The 26,439-nt window shown below is 48.7% G+C and overlaps 1 protein-coding gene across 12 annotated transcripts in view; it reads left to right on the plus strand.

Moving 5' to 3' along the window:
- Nucleotides 1-26,439, plus strand: part of C2CD5 (C2 calcium dependent domain containing 5) — a 73,614-nt gene that overhangs the window by 14,988 nt on the left and 32,187 nt on the right. For 7 of the 12 annotated variants that reach the window (XM_088454771.1, XM_088454768.1, XM_088454773.1 and 4 more), the window contains 4 exons: nucleotides 429-580; nucleotides 2,303-2,455; nucleotides 20,882-20,967; nucleotides 22,019-22,127. In XM_088454771.1, the coding sequence (XP_088310897.1) occupies nucleotides 429-580; nucleotides 2,303-2,455; nucleotides 20,882-20,967; nucleotides 22,019-22,127 (500 nt within the window). The remainder of the gene's footprint in view (nucleotides 1-428; nucleotides 581-2,302; nucleotides 2,456-20,881; nucleotides 20,968-22,018; nucleotides 22,128-26,439) is intronic. The other 5 variants (XM_088454775.1, XM_088454777.1, XM_088454779.1 and 2 more) reach the window with 2 other exon arrangements.

Here is a 26,439-nt window from a genome sequence, read left to right on the forward strand (position 1 = left end):
TACGTCTGGTTGTCAGCAGAGGGGGCAGCAGGTAAGTGACCCCGGCCTTTATCTTCTTTAGCTGATGCACGCTAGTTACGCTGGAGGATAAGGAAACATCTCTGATACACGGGCTGAGAGAATAATATGTCCTGGCTGCACACACCATATATATACTTATGTCATTTCTTTTATAGGAAGTTTTATGCTTCTTTCTTTTACTTTTTGCCTCTTTTTATTTGATATAATTTTGGTTAATGGTTTTGATCTGTGTCGTTGGGACGTGGCTGGTGGTAGACGGCTGGCCTGAGTGTGGGATGCTGGGAACGTCCCCCCCCCCCCCCAACAGCTTCTCCAGGGGGGAGCCCAATCACTCCTACCCCCACCCTAGTACGGGCAGCCCCGCTGTCAACATGGGGTTATTTAATGTCTCCACCTTCTTCTGGCAGGGCTCCTTTCAATGAAGAGCTAATTCCCAATACTCACTCATCAGGACCCTCCACCCCTCTGAAAAACCAAACCTATTCCTTTTCACCTTCCAAGTCTTACAGCCGACAGTCCTCCTCTTCCGACACAGATTTGAGTTTGACACCTAAAACTGGTAAGACGCATCCACCCACCTTTGTTTTGGTTTCTTCCTTATGTTTCTTGATTTGTCCTTTTTCCATGCACAGTCCCCCGGAAAGTTATCAAAATTATGTCTTCAAATGACCCGTTCTTACAGGACAGATTCCACGCGGACGAGTACACTTCTGTGCACAGGCGCTTGTCTCATGGGGGGTATAATCAAGCTCAGATTGGTTGTTTAGCTCCTATGGGGCAGATGCTTCAAGTCTCCTGCAGAGTGAAGAAGTGGAGAAGTTGCTATTGGCAACTTCTCCTCCATAGGATAAAGCTCTACAGCAGAGGTTTCCCGTTCTGTATTATTGTCCTATATTGTAGTGCGATAACATGGCAGTCATGCATATTAACACACCAATATATAGATCTACTACTGCAGGCAATGTATCTAGCGAAGAACTATGTATAAATGGGGTGTGGGGTGCTCCCATGGTGTAAATCCTTCTCTTTAATTGTTTTGAAGATTAAGGGACCGGATTTATCAGGATATGGAGCTTATCTAAGCCTCAGACTGTGTAAGTGCGTCCCAGGTGTCACTGCATACAGACAATGAGCCACTCAAACCAGTGACCAACGCGTTTCACCATTGGGACTTCATCAGGCAGGGTGGTTGGTGTGATAAAGCCGAAGCTAGGGGTTCAGGGTAATATCCCGTTGTATCACATCGTGTATGAAAGGTACCATTGAGACTAGGAATTCTAGGTAAAGTCCTCTTTTTACACAATCTATCACATCATAGTGTATCTAGAATACCATCGGGCTTGCGACGAGACCCTAAGGTAGGGTCTCGTCTGCCGCAAGCCCTGGAGTGGCCAAAAGTACCCCCACCGACATCACTAGTGATGTCAGTGGGGCCGGCCCCAGACGGTAGGCGTTCCCATGGGAACGCCTCCGTCTGGGCAGCCACGCCCCCGGCACGCCCACCAAAGGGGCGTGCTGTCACTCACCATCGACAGCACGCCCCCTTTGGTGCGAGACCCATAACGACGGCTTGGCCGTCGTTATTCGGGTCTAGCGCATGCGGACGACGGTGCCGCCTCCGTCATGCGCTCTTGGGCAACATCGACCCGCTTGCGAGCGGGTCTGAATCAGGCCCTGTGTGCGTTGCTTGATCTGATGATGATGAGGAGGAGGTAAGAATGTTTCCTGAGACCTGGCCATGCTGCAGAGGTGTACTCGGTGCTGTCAGGGATCTTATATCACTCTCCTGATAGAACATTCTGCAGTCAGCCTAAATTATACTCTGCATGGTGCCCGCTGACCCTCTCCGCCCCTCTGTGGCAATGACAGGTGCGCAGTAACCCATCCATTCTAATAATGACGATGATTATAACCAGCAGAATCCTGATTACTGCAGCTGTGTTAGTAGAAGGTGCTTGTCCCCGTCCAGCGCTATAAGCTGAGCCGGGACCTGGCTGCTTATATTCTGTATCAGTCTCTTTATAAATCATGATTATGATAACTTTCCGCTGCTCCATTCCCCCCGGTATTGTTGGTGGTTGTGCCACATAAGTCACTGTGTATCCCGGGGTGTGGCATTCCTATAGGCAAGCAGTATATATCTGTATACAGACTGGCATTAAGTACTATTTTTTTATTATTTTCTTTATCACTTTTGTGTTTCTTTTACATTTTTTTTTCTTTCCTCCTTTTTCTGTTCTGTCTTCACCACCTGGACAATTCCGTCTTCTGTTACCCCCAGCGGCCCTATTCACAAAGGGGCATAGGATTTTCATGAGCCCCAGTTCCCCTTCTGTCTTATGTGAGCCGCCGGGTCTCAGGCCGGCGTGCAGCCACGCCAGCCCGCTGCTGAGGAAATCCGTTTCGTTCAGTGACGAGCTGCTGCTGCTGGCGGGTAGGGGCGCTCCCGTGTTCTCACCCAGCATGTCCCGGAGAGACGCCATCACCACACTAACGTTTTATTTCTGCACGATGCTTAACACTCCATCCAGCTTTCACTTCAGGTACTGACACTAACTACAACGGGTCTTAAGGCCGCAATACCATGGGCGCGCAGCGTTAGAAGCGCTGAGATGTGTGAAACCCACCCAACGTCTTCTTCAGACACCCAGGGGGCTGTTACATTACGCGATTAGCACCGAGTACACAAAGCAAAGGCTCCCATGTACGGTTGGGATATTAATGTGGTTTTGCACTTTGGGGAACCCTGTGTCAGGTGCGGGTAGAACAGAGTGCTAGAGACAACGCCATGCTCCAATGCACTTCTAGATCTGAAAACCGGATAATGGGTTGCTGATTAACATAGTTGCCATCTCCTCCTCCTATCAGACTGTTGCTTTCATCTCTAGCGGGGTGTGGCATCCTCCAATCAGGAGGTGGTTTGACCTCTCTAGTTATATATGGATCCTCCACTCAGGGACTGGCTGTCATTTCCAGCAGTGTGTTAGATAGATTGGGTGGGGTCACCACTATAGTAATAGCCCCCCCCCCCCACCAAATGGCAGACATGAGTCACTGCCTGGGCCAGCCTGAAATAATAATCACAAGGGCACAGAACTGGAGTGGCAAAAGGGGCAAATATCAGATCTGCCAACCCCTAGTGGTGCAGATATGACATGACAGAAAACTTGTCCCCATAAGAGGAGACGTGGTGCCAGGACAGTGGCCTGCATGGCTCCTAATGATGTGCGTGACGCTAGTTTATGCCGATAAAGCTTTGTGAACGGAAACCGCAATGTGTGAGTTGGTCAGGAGTATTATTCAGGACTGCAGAAAGCTATAATGTGCCAATAGGAGATTTTGGTCCATGTGGAAGCGTGCGAGTGAAACTATAAAAAGAAACGTCTGCATGGACACGTATGGTGGCAGCCATTTTGGGGCTGATCCACGTATCTTGTAAATGCTGCCTATTCATTTCCTGGTCCCGCTACCTCGTTAATATTCCTCATTTATGCCTCAGTGATGCTCATCAATAATGGCTTAGCAGGTGATGGTATTAATGATGGATTATATAATTTATCCCCGTATACCTTCAGAACCCCCATAGACAACAGTGCGTCCAAGGGACTCTAGCGAGACGCTTTTCCGCGTGTCACTGTCATGCATAAGACCGTGGTATTGCAGCCTTAATACGCTTGCTGTGTAGCATGTAGCCAATGTGCATCTTTCCTATGTGTGTGTAACACGTTATAGTAGGTAGTGACACCGCATGAAGAGTCTCACACACCCTATCCTGCCGATTAGTATGACTGAGAATTACTCCCTTATGGCCTGTAGCTGTGCTCTGTGTAATATAGGATTATAGTGACAGGACCCCGGAGATTGCCTAGTGTCACACACACCCTATCCTGCCGATTAGTATGACTGAGAATTACTCCCTTATGTCCTGTAGCTGTGCTCTGTGTAATATAGGATTATAGTGACAGGACCCGGAGATTGTCTAGTGTCACACACACCCTATCCTGCCGATTAGTGTGACTGAGAATTACTCCCTTATGGCCTGTAGCTGTGCGCTGTGTAATATAGGATTATAGTGACAGGACCCCGGAGATTGTCTAGTGTCACACACACCCTATCCTGCCGATTAGTGTGACTGAGAATTACTCCCTTATGTCCTGTAGCTGTGCTTTGTGTAATATAGGATTATAGTGACAGGACCCCGGAGATTGCCTAGTGTCACACACACCCTATCCTGCCGATTAGTATGACTGAGAATTACTCCCTTATGGCCTGTAGCTGTGCTCTGTGTAATATAGGATTATAGTGACAGGACCCCGGAGATTGCCTAGTGTCACACACACCCTATCCTGCCGATTAGTGTGACTGAGAATTACTCCCTTATGGCCTGTAGCTGTGCGCTGTGTAATATAGGATTATAGTGACAGGACCCCGGAGATTGTCTAGTGTCACACACACCCTATCCTGCCGATTAGTATGACTGAGAATTACTCCCTTATGGCCTGTAGCTGTGCGCTGTGTAATATAGGATTATAGTGACAGGACCCCGGAGATTGCCTAGTGTCACACACACCCTATCCTGCCTATTAGTATGACTGAGAATTACTCCCTTATGGCCTGTAGCTGTGCGCTGTGTAATATAGGATTATAGTGACAGGACCCCGGAGATTGTCTAGTGTCACACACACCCTATCCTGCCGATTAGTATGACTGAGAATTACTCCCTTATGTCCTGTAGCTGTGCTCTGTGTAATATAGGATTATAGTGACAGGACCCCGGAGATTGCCTAGTGTCACACACACCCTATCCTGCCTATTAGTATGACTGAGAATTACTCCCTTATGGCCTGTAGCTGTGCTCTGTAATATAGGATTATAGTGACAGGACCCCGGAGATTGTCTAGTGTCACACACACCCTATCCTGCCTATTAGTATGACTGAGAATTACTCCCTTATGGCCTGTAGCTGTGCTCTGTAATATAGGATTATAGTGACAGGACCCCGGAGATTGTCTAGTGTCACACACACCCTATCCTGCCGATTAGTGTGACTGAGAATTACTCCCTTATGGCCTGTAGCTGTGCTCTGTGTAATATAGGATTATAGTGACAGGACCCCGGAGATTGCCTAGTGTCACACACACCCTATCCTGCCGATTAGTATGACTGAGAATTACTCCCTTATGGCCTGTAGCTGTGCTCTGTAATATAGGATTATAGTGACAGGACCCCGGAGATTGCCTAGTGTCACACACACCCTATCCTGCCGATTAGTATGACTGAGAATTACTCCCTTATGGCCTGTAGCTGTGCTCTGTGTAATATAGGATTATAGTGACAGGACCCCGGAGATTGTCTAGTGTCACACACACCCTATCCTGCCTATTACTATGACTGAGAATTACTCCCTTATGGCCTGTAGCTGTGCTCTGTGTAATATAGGATTATAGTGACAGGACCCCGGAGATTGCCTAGTGTCACACACACCCTATCCTGCCGATTAGTATGACTGAGAATTACTCCCTTATGGCCTGTAGCTGTGCTCTGTGTAATATAGGATTATAGTGACAGGACCCCGGAGATTGCCTAGTGTCACACACACCCTATCCTGCCGATTAGTATGACTGAGAATTACTCCCTTATGTCCTGTAGCTGTGCTGTGTAATATAGGATTATAGTGACAGGACCCCGGAGATTGTCTAGTGTCACACACACCCTATCCTGCCGATTAGTATGACTGAGAATTACTCCCTTATGGCCTGTAGCTGTGCTCTGTGTAATATAGGATTATAGTGACAGGACCCCGGAGATTGCCTAGTGTCACACACACCCTATCCTGCCGATTAGTGTGACTGAGAATTACTCCCTTATGTCCTGTAGCTGTGCTCTGTGTAATATAGGATTATAGTGACAGGACCCCGGAGATTGCCTAGTGTCACACACACCCTATCCTGCCGATTAGTATGACTGAGAATTACTCCCTTATGTCCTGTAGCTGTGCTCTGTGTAATATAGGATTATAGTGACAGGACCCCGGAGATTGTCTAGTGTCACACACACCCTATCCTGCCTATTAGTATGACTGAGAATTACTCCCTTATGGCCTGTAGCTGTGCTCTGTGTAATATAGGATTATAGTGACAGGACCCCGGAGATTGCCTAGTGTCACACACACCCTATCCTGCCGATTAGTGTGACTGAGAATTACTCCCTTATGTCCTGTAGCTGTGCTCTGTGTAATATAGGATTATAGTGACAGGACCCCGGAGATTGCCTAGTGTCACACACACCCTATCCTGCCGATTAGTATGACTGAGAATTACTCCCTTATGTCCTGTAGCTGTGCTCTGTGTAATATAGGATTATAGTGACAGGACCCCGGAGATTGTCTAGTGTCACACACACCCTATCCTGCCTATTAGTATGACTGAGAATTACTCCCTTATGGCCTGTAGCTGTGCTCTGTGTAATATAGGATTATAGTGACAGGACCCCGGAGATTGCCTAGTGTCACACACACCCTATCCTGCCGATTAGTATGACTGAGAATTACTCCCTTATGGCCTGTAGCTGTGCTGTGTAATATAGGATTATAGTGACAGGACCCCGGAGATTGTCTAGTGTCACACACACCCTATCCTGCCGATTAGTGTGACTGAGAATTACTCCCTTATGTCCTGTAGCTGTGCTCTGTGTAATATAGGATTATAGTGACAGGACCCCGGAGATTGCCTAGTGTCACACACACCCTATCCTGCCGATTAGTATGACTGAGAATTACTCCCTTATGTCCTGTAGCTGTGCTCTGTGTAATATAGGATTATAGTGACAGGACCCCGGAGATTGCCTAGTGTCACACACACCCTATCCTGCCGATTAGTATGACTGAGAATTACTCCCTTATGGCCTGTAGCTGTGCTCTGTGTAATATAGGATTATAGTGACAGGACCCCGGAGATTGTCTAGTGTCACATACACCCTATCCTGCCGATTAGTATGACTGAGAATTACTCCCTTATGGCCTGTAGCTGTGCGCTGTGTAATATAGGATTATAGTGACAGGACCCCGGAGATTGCCTAGTGTCACATACACCCTATCCTGCCTATTAGTATGACTGAGAATTACTCCCTTATGGCCTGTAGCTGTGCGCTGTGTAATATAGGATTATAGTGACAGGACCCCGGAGATTGCCTAGTGTCACACACACCCTATCCTGCCGATTAGTATGACTGAGAATTACGCCCTTATGGCCTGTAGCTGTGCGCTGTGTAATATAGGATTATAGTGACAGGACCCCGGAGATTGCCTAGTGTCACACACACCCTATCCTGCCGATTAGTATGACTGAGAATTACTCCCTTATGGCCTGTAGCTGTGCTCTGTGTAATATAGGATTATAGTGACAGGACCCCGGAGATTGCCTAGTGTCACACACACCCTATCCTGCCTATTAGTATGACTGAGAATTACTCCCTTATGGCCTGTAGCTGTGCTCTGTAATATAGGATTATAGTGACAGGACCCCGGAGATTGTCTAGTGTCACACACACCCTATCCTGCTGATTAGTATGACTGAGAATTACTCCCTTATGGCCTGTAGCTGTGCTCTGTAATATAGGATTATAGTGACAGGACCCCGGAGATTGCCTAGTGTCACACACACCCTATCCTGCCGATTAGTGTGACTGAGAATTACTCCCTTATGGCCTGTAGCTGTGCTCTGTGTAATATAGGATTATAGTGACAGGACCCCGGAGATTGTCTAGTGTCACACACACCCTATCCTGCCTATTAGTATGACTGAGAATTACTCCCTTATGGCCTGTAGCTGTGCTCTGTAATATAGGATTATAGTGACAGGACCCCGGAGATTGCCTAGTGTCACACACACCCTATCCTGCCGATTAGTATGACTGAGAATTACTCCCTTATGGCCTGTAGCTGTGCTCTGTGTAATATAGGATTATAGTGACAGGACCCCGGAGATTGCCTAGTGTCACACACACCCTATCCTGCCGATTAGTATGACTGAGAATTACTCCCTTATGGCCTGTAGCTGTGCTCTGTGTAATATAGGATTATAGTGACAGGACCCCGGAGATTGCCTAGTGTCACACACACCCTATCCTGCCGATTAGTATGACTGAGAATTACTCCCTTATGGCCTGTAGCTGTGCTCTGTGTAATATAGGATTATAGTGACAGGACCCCGGAGATTGCCTAGTGTCACACACACCCTATCCTGCCGATTAGTATGACTGAGAATTACTCCCTTATGGCCTGTAGCTGTGCTCTGTGTAATATAGGATTATAGTGACAGGACCCCGGAGATTGTCTAGTGTCACATACACCCTATCCTGCCGATTAGTATGACTGAGAATTACTCCCTTATGGCCTGTAGCTGTGCGCTGTGTAATATAGGATTATAGTGACAGGACCCCGGAGATTGCCTAGTGTCACATACACCCTATCCTGCCTATTAGTATGACTGAGAATTACTCCCTTATGGCCTGTAGCTGTGCGCTGTGTAATATAGGATTATAGTGACAGGACCCCGGAGATTGCCTAGTGTCACACACACCCTATCCTGCCGATTAGTATGACTGAGAATTACGCCCTTATGGCCTGTAGCTGTGCGCTGTGTAATATAGGATTATAGTGACAGGACCCCGGAGATTGCCTAGTGTCACACACACCCTATCCTGCCGATTAGTATGACTGAGAATTACTCCCTTATGGCCTGTAGCTGTGCTCTGTGTAATATAGGATTATAGTGACAGGACCCCGGAGATTGCCTAGTGTCACACACACCCTATCCTGCCTATTAGTATGACTGAGAATTACTCCCTTATGGCCTGTAGCTGTGCTCTGTAATATAGGATTATAGTGACAGGACCCCGGAGATTGTCTAGTGTCACACACACCCTATCCTGCTGATTAGTATGACTGAGAATTACTCCCTTATGGCCTGTAGCTGTGCTCTGTAATATAGGATTATAGTGACAGGACCCCGGAGATTGCCTAGTGTCACACACACCCTATCCTGCCGATTAGTGTGACTGAGAATTACTCCCTTATGGCCTGTAGCTGTGCTCTGTGTAATATAGGATTATAGTGACAGGACCCCGGAGATTGTCTAGTGTCACACACACCCTATCCTGCCTATTAGTATGACTGAGAATTACTCCCTTATGGCCTGTAGCTGTGCTCTGTAATATAGGATTATAGTGACAGGACCCCGGAGATTGCCTAGTGTCACACACACCCTATCCTGCCGATTAGTATGACTGAGAATTACTCCCTTATGGCCTGTAGCTGTGCTCTGTGTAATATAGGATTATAGTGACAGGACCCCGGAGATTGCCTAGTGTCACACACACCCTATCCTGCCGATTAGTATGACTGAGAATTACTCCCTTATGGCCTGTAGCTGTGCTCTGTGTAATATAGGATTATAGTGACAGGACCCCGGAGATTGCCTAGTGTCACACACACCCTATCCTGCCGATTAGTATGACTGAGAATTACTCCCTTATGGCCTGTAGCTGTGCTCTGTGTAATATAGGATTATAGTGACAGGACCCCGGAGATTGTCTAGTGTCACACACACCCTATCCTGCCGATTAGTATGACTGAGAATTACTCCCTTATGGCCTGTAGCTGTGCTCTGTGTAATATAGGATTATAGTGACAGGACCCCGGAGATTGCCTAGTGTCACACACACCCTATCCTGCCGATTAGTATGACTGAGAATTACTCCCTTATGTCCTGTAGCTGTGCTCTGTGTAATATAGGATTATAGTGACAGGACCCCGGAGATTGTCTAGTGTCACATACACCCTATCCTGCCGATTAGTATGACTGAGAATTACTCCCTTATGGCCTGTAGCTGTGCGCTGTGTAATATAGGATTATAGTGACAGGACCCCGGAGATTGCCTAGTGTCACATACACCCTATCCTGCCTATTAGTATGACTGAGAATTACTCCCTTATGGCCTGTAGCTGTGCGCTGTGTAATATAGGATTATAGTGACAGGACCCCGGAGATTGCCTAGTGTCACACACACCCTATCCTGCCGATTAGTATGACTGAGAATTACGCCCTTATGGCCTGTAGCTGTGCGCTGTGTAATATAGGATTATAGTGACAGGACCCCGGAGATTGCCTAGTGTCACACACACCCTATCCTGCCGATTAGTATGACTGAGAATTACTCCCTTATGGCCTGTAGCTGTGCTCTGTGTAATATAGGATTATAGTGACAGGACCCCGGAGATTGCCTAGTGTCACACACACCCTATCCTGCCTATTAGTATGACTGAGAATTACTCCCTTATGGCCTGTAGCTGTGCTCTGTAATATAGGATTATAGTGACAGGACCCCGGAGATTGTCTAGTGTCACACACACCCTATCCTGCTGATTAGTATGACTGAGAATTACTCCCTTATGGCCTGTAGCTGTGCTCTGTAATATAGGATTATAGTGACAGGACCCCGGAGATTGCCTAGTGTCACACACACCCTATCCTGCCGATTAGTGTGACTGAGAATTACTCCCTTATGGCCTGTAGCTGTGCTCTGTGTAATATAGGATTATAGTGACAGGACCCCGGAGATTGTCTAGTGTCACACACACCCTATCCTGCCTATTAGTATGACTGAGAATTACTCCCTTATGGCCTGTAGCTGTGCTCTGTGTAATATAGGATTATAGTGACAGGACCCCGGAGATTGCCTAGTGTCACACACAGTGACAAATCGCCAGTACGACAGTGTACAGAACGGGTATATGGGCTGCACATGACGGCGTACCAATAACGGACATGGATGATAATCGCATATTTAGAATTTGTGGGTGGGGCTATGCAAATTTCTTCTGTTCTTCTTTCCCAGAGTTCACTTTTGCAGGGTCCGTTATAATGGAGAGATTATATCCCATCTATAAACACCTTTTGTAGAAGCTTTGCTGCTCCGTCGTTCCCCTGGGGCGTTTCCCAGAACCCCCCCCCCCCCTGTGACCTGCACACAGCCGACACCCTCTCCTCTCAGTTCTGTCCATCACATTCCTAAACACCTCTGTGCACGTCTGTCAGGAGATCTGTCTGTCCGCTGTGACCTCTCATACACGATATATATTGCTGCTGATTTTCTGGTTGTCTTTGTTTTGGTTTATTCATTTTACGTGTCTGCCACACACGGGCCGTATAGTCCCCGCAGACAGTACTGGCGACTATACCGCACGCCATCAGTGTTTCCTTATCCGATCACAGCTGCCAGTGTTATTAGTGCCTGAGGCCTGCTGTTCTATAGCTGGATTAGATATGTGTAGTATATCTGCACTGCATGCATTTATATATATATTAAATAGAGGGAAGTGAGCTCCCGTCTGACCTGCAATTTGTAGCCTATCCCGCACTGGTGAGCACATAACCGTATATATATATCGTGGAGGAAGGACAGGACCCAGGGCGTCGCTGTTATCCGCTTACCTTTAAAACGCTCAATCATTTCGTCGTGACCACAAATTCTATTCTTGAAACATCCAACATAATAACATTCTATAAGTATCATTTATTCTAAAACGCCACTTATACATAGTACTGGGATAGGAATACAGGAGGACCTTCCATTGCTTATTTCTAAATAATTGTTTAGTACAAGGCCAGGTACGAATAGAAAGGTTCTTAAGGTGACTGCGACAACTGTGGTCCATCGCAGGTTGATGCTCCTGACGCACGACGCCATCTTTGTATGCAGATCTCGGTCATGCACTGACTAATCCGCCACCCCCTTGTCTGAGCTACTCCTCAAGTGATGTCATCGCTGACATCATACACCATAAATTCATTACCATGTACCCCTGACGCTCCCCCTTACCTGCCAGCCTGATCTATCCTGTAAGGCCGCGCTAATTACACATTACTGTACACACACCATACGGGGCTGGTAGAATAATACATGTATTACATATACATATGTTATCTATTTAAAAAAACGGCATATCATCTTATTACATACATTTTTAAGCTCGATGTCTTGGTAAACCTATAATAAAACTTACAATAAAACGTAACAACAAACGTGTATATAAAAATCCACATGGATAAAATATATTGCGTGCTGCATAACCCTTTAGGTATAGACAATGTTAATAATAAACCAACGCAATGGTAACAATAGAGAAGTTATATTAGTGCACTTAGGCTGACCGCATGTAAGCTACAAAATTCGTTACCGGGCAGAGCGGATGCTTGGAGGCTGCGGGGAGCTCCGGTATTCGGTGATCAGCCCCAGTGTGTATATCGAGTCCCAGTGCGTGCCGGCCTTCTCGTAGCATTGCCCCTGCTAATCCTGGGTACTTATCCAGTCAGTCTGGGTTACGCTTTCACTGCGGTAAATAACCATAAGGTTTGTAAAGGGCGCACTTACAAATAAAGTCCTGAGAGATAGCGAAACGCGTTGAACTCCCGAGTGCTGACAGGTGCAAACCTTTGTTAATGAACTATTTACACTGCCCGACAGATCCACTTTGTGTATACATTGTATCACCCGGGCTTATTGGTAAGTGCGCACCTACAACTAACCTAAGTGCGCCAGTATGAACGTCTATATCGTTGTCACCAGGTTTAGTGTAGTCACATTTTCTATGCCAACAGGTTTTTGCAGCATGCAATATTTTCTATATATGTAATTTATGAATTATATAGAAGTGTTTGTTCTTTACGTGTTAGTGTAAGTTTTATTCTTTTGTTTAGTTTTAAATAAATTTTGTCTTTTGGAATAAATAAGCCTCTTGTGATATTAACAAAACGCAGATAATAGGTTATTTCTACTTCAGGGTCCATAGGGGGTCCACAGGGTTGACCTTGGGGTTATAGCTGGAACAGGATCCATGGGCACCACACAGTTAAGCTTTTAGCTCCCAGGATGCACTTGGGTCCTCCTCTATACCCCGCCCCCGAGCCACAGGCACCCCAGTGTAAGCTGGTGCCCGGCCGGAGCCGGTCACCGCGCAGGGGGGCTGCAGGAGCAGCCCCCAAAAGCTTTTATTTTAAGTTAAATTTTATTTATTTTTAATCTATTTTTACTACAGACGGCAGCGAAGGGCTGTCTGTACAGACGCCCACGCTGCCGCTCTGATCCCCGACTGGCGCCGCGACGCCAGTACTGATCTGGGGATCGCGGCGGGAGGGCAGAGTCCGTACTAGCCGGACTCTGTCTACCTCCCAGGACTGCTGCCGGAGTCGCCGGGGATTCAGGTAAGCCGCGCGTCGCTGGCTAGCGGCGGCGCGCGGAATGCCTTAAATGCAGTCCTTTAGCCTCCGGTCCGGGGGACAGACCGGAGGCTGCTGGCAGTGGCGGCGGGCCCCCCCCATAACCCGTGGGACCACTAGACCACCAGGGATAACCGGCAAGCGGGAAGCCAGCATCCCTGGGGTTAATGGCCAGCCAGGGGAGGAAGCCTTCCCTGTCAGCGGCTCCTCCCCTCAGCTCAGCGCGCCTTTCAGCACGCAGTCTGGCGTCGCTGAGCTGCAGATTCCTCGGCCACTCCTCCTCTGAGGTCTCCAGCGGCCATTTTCCCAGTGGCAGCGCAGATCTCAGGGAGCACGCGGACCGGTCCCCCTGTGTACCTCTCCCCTGATTAAGGACAGCGTACACAGCACTATAGCCCTCCCAGACACTGAATCTGGGCAGGTTGATTGTAGTGTAAAGGTGCAGTGAGTATATCTTCCTGCATGGTATGTGACTTTTTGCTAGTGCTGCCTGTCTGTGCTTATTTTCCGCTTACTGTCAGCTTATACCTATCCCTTTACTTCTCCTACAAGCCCTGCAGGTGTGTGGGGGAGGGGCGTTTCTACTGACCTCACTTATATAGATCACGTATTTGTGAGGTCCGTCACATACAGTTGTGTGCTACTCAGTGCCATATTGTGGGCTGTTGTTCAGCACACCGGTGAGTGCGTTTTACTTCTACCCTGGTGCCAGATATATAATATATTCTGTCATGTCAGACGAGGAGGTTGAGCGCTCAGTGGCTCCGGTGTTGGCCTCCTGCGGACGCTGTTCTGCAGGAGTAGATAGGGAGGATTTGTCACAGGATGGCCTGTGTAGTCGATGCCAGGTGGCTCCTGGCCCATCCAGACCTTCTCTGGCGCAGGAACCACCGTGGGCGATGTTTTCTCAAGTGCTGGTGTCTATTGCGGACCGTCTGTCGGTCCCGACTGCTCTCCCTACTAGGGCGGTGCCCCAGCCGACCATCCCCCATTCCCCGGGTGTCCCGCAGTTATTGCGGAGTCCTCCTGGGTCTCAATCAGTTGGTCCCTTTGGGGGGTTGCCTATGTATATACAGGCTTCCCCTGTGCCGCAGCAGCCTGTGGTACCTTTTCAGGCCCCTATGGCGACGCCTCCACCATGGGTGGATGTGCTCTCCAACTCCGTGCAAAATTTGGCGGCCGCTTCCTCGGCTTTTCAGTCAATGTTGCAGACTGACATGCCTTCTAGGATTTCTAAACGCCCACTCATGGCACGGGCTGCTCAGGTATCGGACTCAGAGGGTTCCTCAGATGATGGGGAGGTCCCTGATGACACTGACTCGGACGCCTCGGTCCAGGAAATGGATACCAAGTCGTCCATTAATGTGCGAGCACTAGTTAGGGCGGTGCGAGCTATTCTTCTTATAGAGGATGAGGCACCGGTTCCTAGGTCGAAGTTTCCTAGTTTCAAAAAAAACTAAGGTGGCTTCTGCGGTGTTTCCCCTGTCTGATCAGTTGACGGATCATATGGCGGTAGCTTGGCAGGCGCCCAGTAAGAGATTCCTTCCTCAGAAGCGGTTGGCTTCTAATTACCCCTTCCCTGAGGCACATTGTAAAAAATGGGAAACTCCACCGGCGGTGGATTCCCATGTCACCCGTTTAACTCGGGGCGCCACCTTACCATTACCGTCGATATCCTCGCTGAAGGATCCCACGGACAGGAAAGTTGAGACTTGCTTAAAGTCTATTTACTCCCTCTCCGGGGCGGTGGCCCGACCGTCCATGGCCATTACCTGGGTGGCCAAGGCCATTGAGGGGTGGGCCAATGCATTGGAAGATACCTTCCCGGACGACGCTCCGGATGTCCAGCGGGCGTTGTTGGGACAAATGAGGGACGCCGCTTCTTACATTGGAGAAGCTTCTTTAGATGCTAGTCTGCTGACCTCGCGGGTATCGGCTGCAGCGGTGTCTGCCCGCCGATCCTTATGGTTGCGGTCCTGGAGAGCGGACTCTGATTCAAAGAAAGGTCTGGAGGCCTTACCTTTCAATGGGGAATTACTATTTGGTCCGGACTTGGACAAAATAGTGGACACCCTGGCTAAATCCAAGTCGGCCTTCCTCCCTTCGGCGGCACTGCCTGCTAAGGTTCGGAGTTCGGCTTTTCGTTCCTTTCGGGTTCAGGGTAAGGCGAAAGGTCAGTCCTTCCCGAGACAGTCTGCGAGTAAGACGGCCTCTAAACCCAAGAAGCAAGCCTGGAGTGCTCGGCGCCCTTCTTCCAAGCAGGAAGATAAACCTGCGGCCTGATGGGACGGGCCTCCCTCTGGGGGACCTCAGAGTGGGAGGCCGACTTCTTCTATTTGCCCAGTGCTGGCACAATACCACCACGGATGCCTGGGTTCGAGAAGTGGTCTCCCAGGGGTACGCCCTGTCTTTTCGGCACAGACCACCCCACCAGTTTTTCTGCACAAGTCCTTCTCAGGACAAGACCAAGGCGTTACAGGTTCAGGAGGCTATAGAGTCCTTGCTGAAAGCAGGGGTCATTGTTCCCGTTCCTCTATCACAACGAGGGACGGGGTATTATTCGTCTCTGTTTCTGGTGCAGAAACCCAATGGTTCTCATCGCCCTATCCTCAACTTGAAGTCTCTGAACAAATTCCTCAGAGTTCCCAAGTTCAGGATGGAAACGTTACGTTCCATCATTCTGGCGATGGAACCGGGGGATTACATGGTGTCCCTGGACATCCAGGACGCCTACCTCCATGTTCCGATAGCATCTTCACACCAGCGGTATCTGAGGTTCGCTATCCTTCAACACCACTATCAGTTCCGGGCGCTACCCTTTGGTCTCTCCACGGCACCGAGGGTGTTCACGAAGATTATGGCGGTCATGGCCGCACATCTTCGGAACCAGAATGTACGGCTGCTGCCGTACCTGGACGACCTCCTGTTGCTGGCGAGCTCCCCGGAGGTACTGCTTCAACATCTCCACCTGACGATCGCTTGCCTGCAAGCACACGGGTGGTTGATAAATTGGAAAAAGTCCTCCCTGATTCCATCACAGCGGATGGTTCATTTGGGAGCCCTGCTGGATTCGCGTCAGCAAAGGATCTTCCTGACTCCGGAGAAGGTCGCCTCACTACAGCTGCGGATACGCAGTTGCCTGAGCCGTTGCCGCCTGTCGGTCCATTCGGCTATGAGAGTTCTGGGGTCCATGGTGTCGACATTCGACATGGTGGAATTTGCCCAGTTCCATTCCCGGCCCCTGCAGGGGCTGATTCTATCAGAATGGAACGGGTTACCTCACCGGATCCGCTCTCAGGTGCTGGTGTTGTCTCCGGACGTTCGGCTATCTTTGGCTTGGTGGCTTCAGACAGCTCATCTGGTCGAGGGGCGCCCATTTTGGGTCCCGGACTGGGTCCTGCTCACGACGGATGCCAGTCTCCGGGGTTGGGGGGCAGTGACCGGCTCTTTGTCGCTTCAGGGTCGTTGGTCAGCGGAAGAAGCACTTCTCCCCATCAACATCCTGGAACTGCGGGCAGTATACAAGGCCCTGCAGTCGTCCGGCCCCGCTCTTCATGGAAGGGCGGTACAGGTGCAGTCCGACAACGCCACCACGGTGGCGTATATCAATCACCAAGGCGGAACTCGCAGTCAGGCAGCGATGTCGGAGGTGTCTCGTATCCTGTCTTGGGCGGAGGGTCACATTCCAGTGATCTCGGCGGTCTTCATCCCCGGAGTCCTCAATTGGGAGGCGGACTTCCTCAGCCGTCACGACGTGCATCCCGGGGAATGGTCGCTTCACCCAGAGGTGTTTCAGCTACTCGTGGACAGGTGGGGACTGCCGGAGCTGGACTTGATGGCCTCCCGTCACAATCACAAGTTGCCCGTTTACGGGTCAAGGACAAGAGACGCAGGTGCAAGTCTGGTGGACGCGCTGTCGCTGACATGGACGTTTCACCTGGCGTATCTGTTTCCTCCGATATCCCTGCTTCCTCGGGTTCTGCGGAAATTCAAGCAGGACGGCGGCATGCTCGTGCTGGTAGCTCCGGCCTGGCCCAGACGTCCTTGGTACTCCGATCTGAGGAGCCTCTCCATCGACGTTCCGTACCTTCTTCCTCAACGTCGGGACCTGTTGTCTCAGGGGCCCTGCCTTTACCCGGATCTGGGTCGGCTGTCTTTGACGGCGTGGCTCTTGAGACAGCCGTCTTGAGGTCTCGGGGCTTCTCCAGTTCGGTTATTGGTACGATGCTCAGGGCACGCAAGCCTGCTTCAGCACGGATTTATCACAGAGTGTGGCACACTTACTTTCAGTGGTGTGAGTCCAGACTTTATGATCCTCAGGTGTTCCGAGTTTCTAGGATCTTGGAATTTCTTCAGTCAGGATTGGATCTCGGCTTACGCCTTGCATCTCTGAAGGTTCATGTGTCCGCCTTGTCCGTGTGGTTTCAACGGCGGATTGCAATACTACCAGACGTTCACACCTTTTTCCAAGGTGTTATCAGGATCCAGCCTCCCTTTGTGCCTCCGGTGGCTCCTTGGGACTTGGCGGTGGTGCTACGGGTCCTGCAGGGTCCTCCGTTTGAGCCTCTTGAGGCGGTGGAGCTCAAGTGGCTGACATTTAAGACGGTTTTTCTCCTGGCAATTGCTTCGGCCAGGAGGGTGTCTGAATTGGGGGCGCTTTCCTGTCGCCCTCCTTTCCTAATTTTTCACCAGGACAGAGCGGTGCTCCGCACTCGTCCTGAGTTTTTGCCCAAAGTGGTCTCGAAGTTCCATATTAATCAGGAACTTGTTGTGCCAGCTTTTCAGTCCCCTGATCTTTCAGCTGGTGAGACTTCCTTAGATGTGGTCCGGGCGCTTAGAATTTATGTAGACCGGACGGCTTCGGTTAGGAAGTCTGATTCCTTGTTTATCCTCTTTGGTTTTCACAAGAGGGGTTGGCCTGCCAACAAACAAACGTTAGCCCGTTGGCTTCGTTCCGTTATTTGTGAGGCTTATGCACAGGAGGGCTTACCTGTGCCAGCCTCTGTTAAGGCTCATTCCACTCGTTCTGTGGGTCCCTCTTGGGCTGCTAGACGTGGCGCTTCTGCTGTTCAGCTGTGTAGGGCGGCCACTTGGTCTTCAATTCAAACGTTTTTGAGGTTCTATGCGTTTGACACCTTTGCCTCTCAGGATGCATCCTTTGGGCGCCGGGTACTCCTTTCAGCACAGGAGCGTCCCCGCCCTTAGTTGTACTGCTTTGGGACATCCCCAAGGTCAACCCTGTGGACCCCCTATGGACCCTGAAGTAGAAAACAAGAGATATGGTAAGAACTTACCTTTGTTATCTCTGTTTCTACGAAGTCCATAGGGTCCACAGGGCGCCCGCCCTGACGCACCTGGCTTCAAATGGGCTGTGTGGCTGGTCACCGGTTTTCCGTCTCCTATTGCTGTGAGTATGGTTTCTTGTGTGTTCCAGTCTTCCTTCTCTCTGTTCCATATTCTCCTCCGGCCTAGGCTGCTTACCAACTGGGGTGCCTGTGGCTCGGGGGCGGGGTATAGAGGAGGACCCAAGTGCATCCTGGGAGCTAAAAGCTTAACTGTGTGGTGCCCATGGATCCTGTTCCAGCTATAACCCCAAGGTCAACCCTGTGGACCCTATGGACTTCGTAGAAACAGAGATAACAAAGGTAAGTTCTTACCATATCTCTTGTTATTTATTTACAATTCATCGCAGTCAGAGCTTCTCCCTATTAGAGCGAGATAAGTAACGAGCTGCTTTCTGGCTAGCGGCAGATTTTGCGCATAACACTTTTATATAATAATACCGACTGCCAGCTCCAGAAATAGGAGTCAGCGAGGGACAACTAGTCCGCTCGTATATAATAATTATGTCTTGTCAAAGATTAGTTTAATTTTAAGTTCTTACAAGGTAAAAGTCAGTTTTCCTTAGAGAAAAACATGTATATGGATGGAGATATAGCCAGTTATATAACGTGACGCGAATCAGCCCAGCTCTGCAATACGCAGTTATGCCATTTAGCGTCGCAATCAGTCTGCCTTCCAGATCGTTTCATCTGCGTTCCTGATAATAAAGGTATATTGACAAGTGAGCAGGGCTCTTACACAGGAATCGCTGCGCATAGCTGTGAGAATGAGCCCCAGAGCATAGGCGAATATCCCGATACATTTGTAATAATCACCATGTTAGTCACGTTCGCTTCTGACCTTCTATTCATAGTACAGATGTGTCCTCATACATCTAGCCTCCTCGCGCGTTAAACAGCCCTGCTAGTCGCGCCATGCCGTGGCGTGACTCAGCGCTCAGCGTCTTTTCTGGCGACTGTTTACCTTCAAGTGTCTTATTCGCCCAGCGGTGTTAATAGGACGCACAATCAGCTTCTGCTGATTAATATGATATGCAGTATGGCTATATTGTGTCTACGCCAGCGGGAAAAACGTGGTGGAACCAGTAGATAAATCTGGAGTCCTTCCCTTTGACCACCTTAGAACCCCCCCCCCCCCCCCCATTAAAACTGTCAGGTTTTTCCCTGCTATACTGCCTGGTTTAGCCTAATTTATGTCACTAATGGCTTAATGACCGGTTATTACAGGCTTCTATTAGTGCACAAAAGTGCGATTGAAAAGTGCAAAGTTTAGGGCGAGGGCTCGGTTCTGCCGCTGCTGTACACCTAGAGGAATCACTGCCTATTGCAGGGAGACACTCACCTACCCATAGAACTGGCAGAATGACCCTTACCCGTCTTCACAGTTGACGCCATGTTGGCCCACAAATCTGTGCTCCTTAGCACAAAGGTGGTGCATATGTGCGATGGTACGCGTGACCTCGGGAAGCAGCGTCTGTGCTGGGAGTTTCGCTTTCTTTTGTTGCCATCAGCCTGTGTGGTTTGGGCCATTTTTAAAAACCCGTTGGCCATGCCCTGGGGCCCGTCTTTCCTCCTGCCAATTTGTCCCTATAGATCTGCTCCAGGACCAGTAAGGTTACGTATTACATAGAACATCAGCACATTTAGAGGGGTTCTCCACCTCCGGAATGTCACGCAGGGGTGCCCCAGTTCAAACGGAGACCTTACAGCTCTGCTGACATGAATGGTGATTTCGAGGGACGTCCTGTTTAAGGTAATGGTGGGAATGTGTGAACTCCGGCACCCGCATGCACCGCCATATGAAGGAAGGACTCCGGCGCCCGGATGCACCGCCATATGAGGGAAGGACTCCAACACACGGATGCACCGCCATATGAGGGAAGAACTTCGACACCCGGATGCACCGCCATATGAGGAAAGGACATCCGGCCTCGGGTACACAGCCATATGAGGAAAGGACTCCGGCCTCGGGTACACAGCCATATGAGGAAAGGACTCCGGCCTCGGGTACACAGCCATATGAGGAAAGGACTCTGGCCTCGGGTACACAGCCATATGAGGGAAGAACTCCGGAGGTTGGGAACCCCTTTACACACACCATTACAGACTCACTGAATGCATGCAGCTCAGACGTAAATGTAGCTACTGTAAGCACAGTCCCAGGCTCGGTATAAGTCACTGTACGCAGGGTCTATCCATTGCTTTGTATTTAATGAGTGGTTTCTTTGGTGCGCCCTCCAGGGATGGGAAGCGGAAGTGCAGGAAGAGAAGGTGGAGCCTTTAAGACCCTGCTCAGGCAGCAGACGCAGTCCGCACTGGAGCAGCGGGTAAGCCCTGGGTACTTCATGTTGCTTGCTGTATATATGGACAGGGCGTTCTGCTCTGGAGATGGCTGAGGTGTCCATGATGTGTGTCTCATTCCTGTATAATCTCACAGGTACCCTTATAACAAGCCTAAGCCTCTGAGCCCACCCGCAGTGCACCTACGCACTTGTCCATGGTTACTGTGCAGCTTCCTGCTGTAGATTCTTTATCAGTTTTGCTCTTTCTTCACCCGGTTTACACACGTTACAATTGCATCTACACCAGGGGTGTAAGACTACTGACCAAGATTTTATCCGCAAAGTATAAACAGGACCCCGTATGTCAAGGGCTGAATAACATACACAAAGCAACTGGAGTGTTCCTAATATAAATATATCCTGCATGCTCTGTCACTCCCCTGCATCAGCTGCCATGTTAGGAAGGAGGAACTCTTCTGACACAGAGTGACTGACAGCTTTGCAGACTTGCTCTGCACGGATTGGTTGCTTCATGCTCCCCAAGGTGCGTATCCACTAGCAGAGAGTGTTACGACCGTATGATTACAACATTGTAATCGTACAGTCGTTCCTCTTCCCCTGCAGGGCCGACACTGAGCGATATGTCAGTCAGTGCAGGGACCCTCCCTCATCCCTGAACATGGTCAGTCTGTCGTTATCGGCAGATTGATTGACATGTTCAGGCGATGATTGATGTCGGAAATGACCAGCGGGAGCGCACATCGCTGATCATTTTCAACATTTTCATGGTCAATTTGTGAACTATTAATGAGCGATTGAACGATTAAGATGTCGTAATCGCTTATTTAAATGGCCTAGTGGATACGTGGCATCAGACTGCATTGTCAGCTTATTGTTCTTTTATGGGATGAGGACACTGGATGTGGGCGGAGACTCAGCTGCGTGTAATGGAGCCGGGAGGAGCAGCAATGTAATATCAGGGTAACACTGAACAGTGTAGCGTACATACGTTTCATATAAAAGCCTTTGCAGGTAAGCGCTCATTTCATGTCTCTGTTATTTAATTTATAACGACCAGGTTTTGTCACTGTCACAGGAATTCCCATTTTTCACTCTGACGGCGTTTCCGGTCGGCTTCCTCGTCCACATTGGTGGTGTCGTCAGCGCGCGATCAGTGAAACTTCTGGATCGGATTCACAATCCAGGTACGTCTATGTGCACTGTTCCGATACCTCTATGCCCCCTCCTGACCGGTCCCACATGATTGCAGAGACCGCCAAACAATGACAGGTTAGACCCTTACGTTACTCTCTCACGATTAGCGGCAGCGCCCCCTTGTCTGAGGCCCTCTCGCTTCTTCATTGATTGTCTTTCATTCTCTAGATTTAAAGACACAAAACAATGGATTTCCAGTGGGGGGCAGGGAACTGGTGGGGCCGGTAAACGGGAACCTAAGCCTAAAAAGGCAATTACTTCTCTAATGCAGGTTAGCTCATTGTCCTATAAATTACAAAAATAAAGGGTTTGTTTTTTTATTTCTTCCAGAGAGGATACAGTATAAAATCAGATCAATTACATACCGCGGTCATCGATGGGTCTCCCGTATACTGACAACTCCATCCAAACCTTTTTTTTAATTTACATTTTGAGATGAGAATTTTAATCCGTTAACCTTATTGATTTATGCTAATTGGTTTTCAGAGAGTTCTTTAATTATATTAAGGCACTCCTTTTATTATAATTCCAGCGGAAATGATGGGCCTATAATGTCCTCTGAATTGTATAATGTATATTATACTTATAAATCGTTTTTTTTCCTGCACCCTTCGGTTGGTTATAACGTATTCCCTATACCGTCCCCACGTTCACACCCCGAGGGCCCGTGTTTGTTGTGGCTGACTAATCGGTGGCTTCTTATTGGCAGTAAGACCTGTGATGTCACCCTTGGGATGTATTTCAATGCGGCAGAACCCTGACGTTCCTGTGTGGTATATGGAGTTTTAGTGCCAGGTTCTTTGGAATTAGAAGCACAGCCGATGTATTTACAGTGTTGGTAGTCCCGGGGGGTGCTGGGGATATTATCTGTCGGTGCACGGCGATGATTGTCGGAGGAATACCCACTTTATTTGGCATGTCTCTAACAGTATATAGACCAGACATGAGGGTGATTCCATGAGTCCGGGTGAAATGACAAATTCCCAGTGGTTTCTACGGCTTCAGAAAAGCTCCAGATTCCTCATTTATCACCGAGTACAAACTCTTATTACACGCTCGCAAAATATTCTCCAGATCAAAGAGCTTTTCTTAAGCTTCCAAAGCTGCCACTTCTCTGTCCGGAATGTTTTACATTCTAGAGCGATTGGATAGGGAGCGAGGTTACTGAGCCGCTCATTAGAGTATATCAGCCTGATTAACATGTTGCAAAATAATACATTTAGCCATGACGGGTGCTGTCCCCCTCCCAATCTTTTATTAACTGTGCTGTCTGTCTTTTCAGTCTCTGTAGTATTGTGTCAACTCTGCTTCTCTAACTCACCCTCGTTTGCTGTTTTAAACCCAGCCTTTGCCGGGATAATGGGTAACACCAGACCTTACAAACTGCTAGACTGGAATAGTTACAATTCAGGTATTACCTTAGTCCTTCCATAAAACTCTGTATACGACAACAAAAATTATGGCTGCTCAGTGAAAAGTCTCGTACATCCCCAGCTCCACGCTGTGTTGTCTTCCAATTAGGAGGAATTGTTTTGCTACTATGGAAAATGTATTTAGTTTCAGATTTAGAATATATTACAGTATTTCATAAAAAAATAAATAAAAAGTTTTGCTCCATGTACTCAGGAAGTTTATAGGAAATAATATCTGGGGGCGCACTTCGCCAGCAATCTCTTGTTAGTGCCGCGTCTGTCTCGGCGTACTCCGTAAGCAGGCTCCTCCCACTGGCTGCCGTTACATCACTCATTTTCATTTTTGTCTTTTTTATTTTTGTATTATTATTTATTCCTTTACAAGGTATGTAGAACCTGGCTGGTTGCTATGGGCATTCCCACCACTCGTTTGTTTTATAAACTTTAGCAAATCTAACCCCTTAGTATTGACATTTGTAACCTTCGGCTCATTGCGTTAGTAATAAATAGTATTCTATGCTGTCTGTAGCAGTAGACAATAGACCATTATTTACTGTGCACTCTCATTACGTACTGCGAAACGCGTGGGTTATTAGTAGTGCACCTATATGGAGTTTTGAGCGATATCCGGAACCGGCGACACAACCAAGGACTGCGCCCAGGGAAGGAGGAGAATCTCCAGATGTGCATTGCGTAAAATCCAACCTCCGACCACTTTACAGCCGCCCCTGTCATACATATGACATTATTGCTTGTCTGCTGAAACGCTGCTTGGTTTAGCCTTTTTTTGTGGCTTAAATGAACCATGATGGTATGGAGACATTGGGGATCTTCTTTATTACCTGTATCAGGGATCACATATACAATTGTGATACAGTCACACTTGTAACACTTCAATACGGCCCCCCTTACACTACGTTGACCTAATTGTCACTTATGCCCCTTTTAGGCCAGAGCTAAACCTGGGTTATTGCAGGGTAAACCAGGCAGCTCCTTGGTGTAAATGGAGAAAGGGTTGGATTACCGGGTTGAGTGACCCGGCAATCCAACCCAGGTAGCATGCAGGGTTTAACACGGGAATGACCCATGAAACCCTGCCGTGTAAACGGCGTGATCCGGGTCACGATGACCTGGATCGTGCCGCATGCCAGCCGATTGGCCGGCTTCAGTGGCGCTTGGAGATGACGTCATCTCCAAGCGTCCACTTCAACGCCAGAAAAGCCAGGTCTATGCAGGCCCGGCTCCGGTGTGAACGGCGCCAAATCAGGAATATCTTGGATCGGCGCCGGGGGAAATTCCGGGTCTGATTCGGGTTGGAATCCTGTTCCAACCACCGGGTCAGACCCGGAATTTAGGTTTAAAAGCAGTATAATACAGCACTGGGTAAATGTCAGATTATATTTATTGTGACACCTGACCCCGCCGCTGCGCCAAAGCAGAAGCCTGTTAGAATCTGAGCGCTTTCTCTACCACTTGCTGTTACATGCAGTAGGTTAGGTGTGAAACGCGTTTAAGAAATAATTCCTCAGTATACAGGGAGATACATTTGCACTAAAACACAACAACCAATCAGACGCTTGCTTTAATTGTCTCACACCAGCCAGATTACCGCTTACTTACTGTGATTGGTCGCTGTGGTTTAGTGCATATGTTTCAGATTAATGTAATGTTGTTTAATGAGCATTATTGTGTCCTTACCCCTTTGTTGAGGTTTTCCTTATGGATCTTGCATGGGTTACATGCATTAATGTTTTAGAATGTTGTAGACCCCAGATAATGTCTTTGATAAGCACAGCGAATGTGCTGTTACAGTTGACCCCTAGGGTCACGTTATCAGCACCGTGATTGAACGCGCTAGCAGGATTTTCCCATCAGACGAGACTGACATGTGAAATGACCGGGCGCTGCTACGCTTTGTGATGGGAATGGATCTCGTGTGCGGGTAGGAAAAACATCCTGAGTTTGACAAGCACTAGGCATGAAACCTCAACTTAATGCTGTTGTTCTGCTTCCAGCTGCTGCAAATCTTTTAATTCCTCCTATTCTGTAGCATCTGCCTGACTGTCACATGGAAATTCCAGGGCTGGAGAATGCTCCGTCTGCCCATTGTCCGGGTATAGCTGCTTTCTATGCGATCAGCCCTGGGACACGAGAAGGGGGCACTGTGCATTCCCACTGTCACCAAGCATCTGTGTCACCGAGAGAGCCTGGGAATCGGGCACGGAGTCCTGCATCAGCCAGAAATAGCCCGGGGTATAACCGGTGGCTTTTATTTGTTTATTGAGATGCAGTATATGATAAAGCGGAACCATGTTACTTAGTACAGAAAAGAGTGATGGCTTAAAAATCTGTGGTTTGCGGAGTAAATCTGGTGAGAGAGCCAGGTGCTGTGACGCTGAGCCCCTGATGATACACAGATAGGTGCTGTGACGCCGAGCCCCTGATGATACACAGATAGGTGCTGTGACGCTGAGCCCCTGATGATACACAGATAACATATAAAAGAATAGAGGAACTGGAGCTAAGTGTTGGGAGGTAATACAGATAGGTGCTGTGAAGCTGAGCCCCTGATGATACACAGATAGGTGCTGTGACGCTGAGCCCCTGATGATACACAGATAACATATAAAAGAATAGAGGAACTGGAGCTAAGTGTTGGGAGGTAATACAGATAGGTGCTGTGAAGCTGAGCCCCTGATGATACACAGATAGGTGCTGTGATGCTGAGCCCCTGATGATACACAGATAGGTGCTGTGACGCTGAGCCCCTGATGATACACAGGTGCTGTGACGCTGAGCCCCTGATGATACACAAATAGGTGCTGTGACGCTGAGCCCCTGATGATACACAGATCACATATAAAAGAATAGAGGAACTAGAGCTAAGTGT

The sequence above is a fragment of the Taudactylus pleione genome, unplaced genomic scaffold (genome assembly GCF_031769625.1).
Source record: "Taudactylus pleione unplaced genomic scaffold, aTauple2 ptg000632l, whole genome shotgun sequence".
NCBI lineage: Eukaryota > Metazoa > Chordata > Amphibia > Anura > Myobatrachidae > Taudactylus > Taudactylus pleione.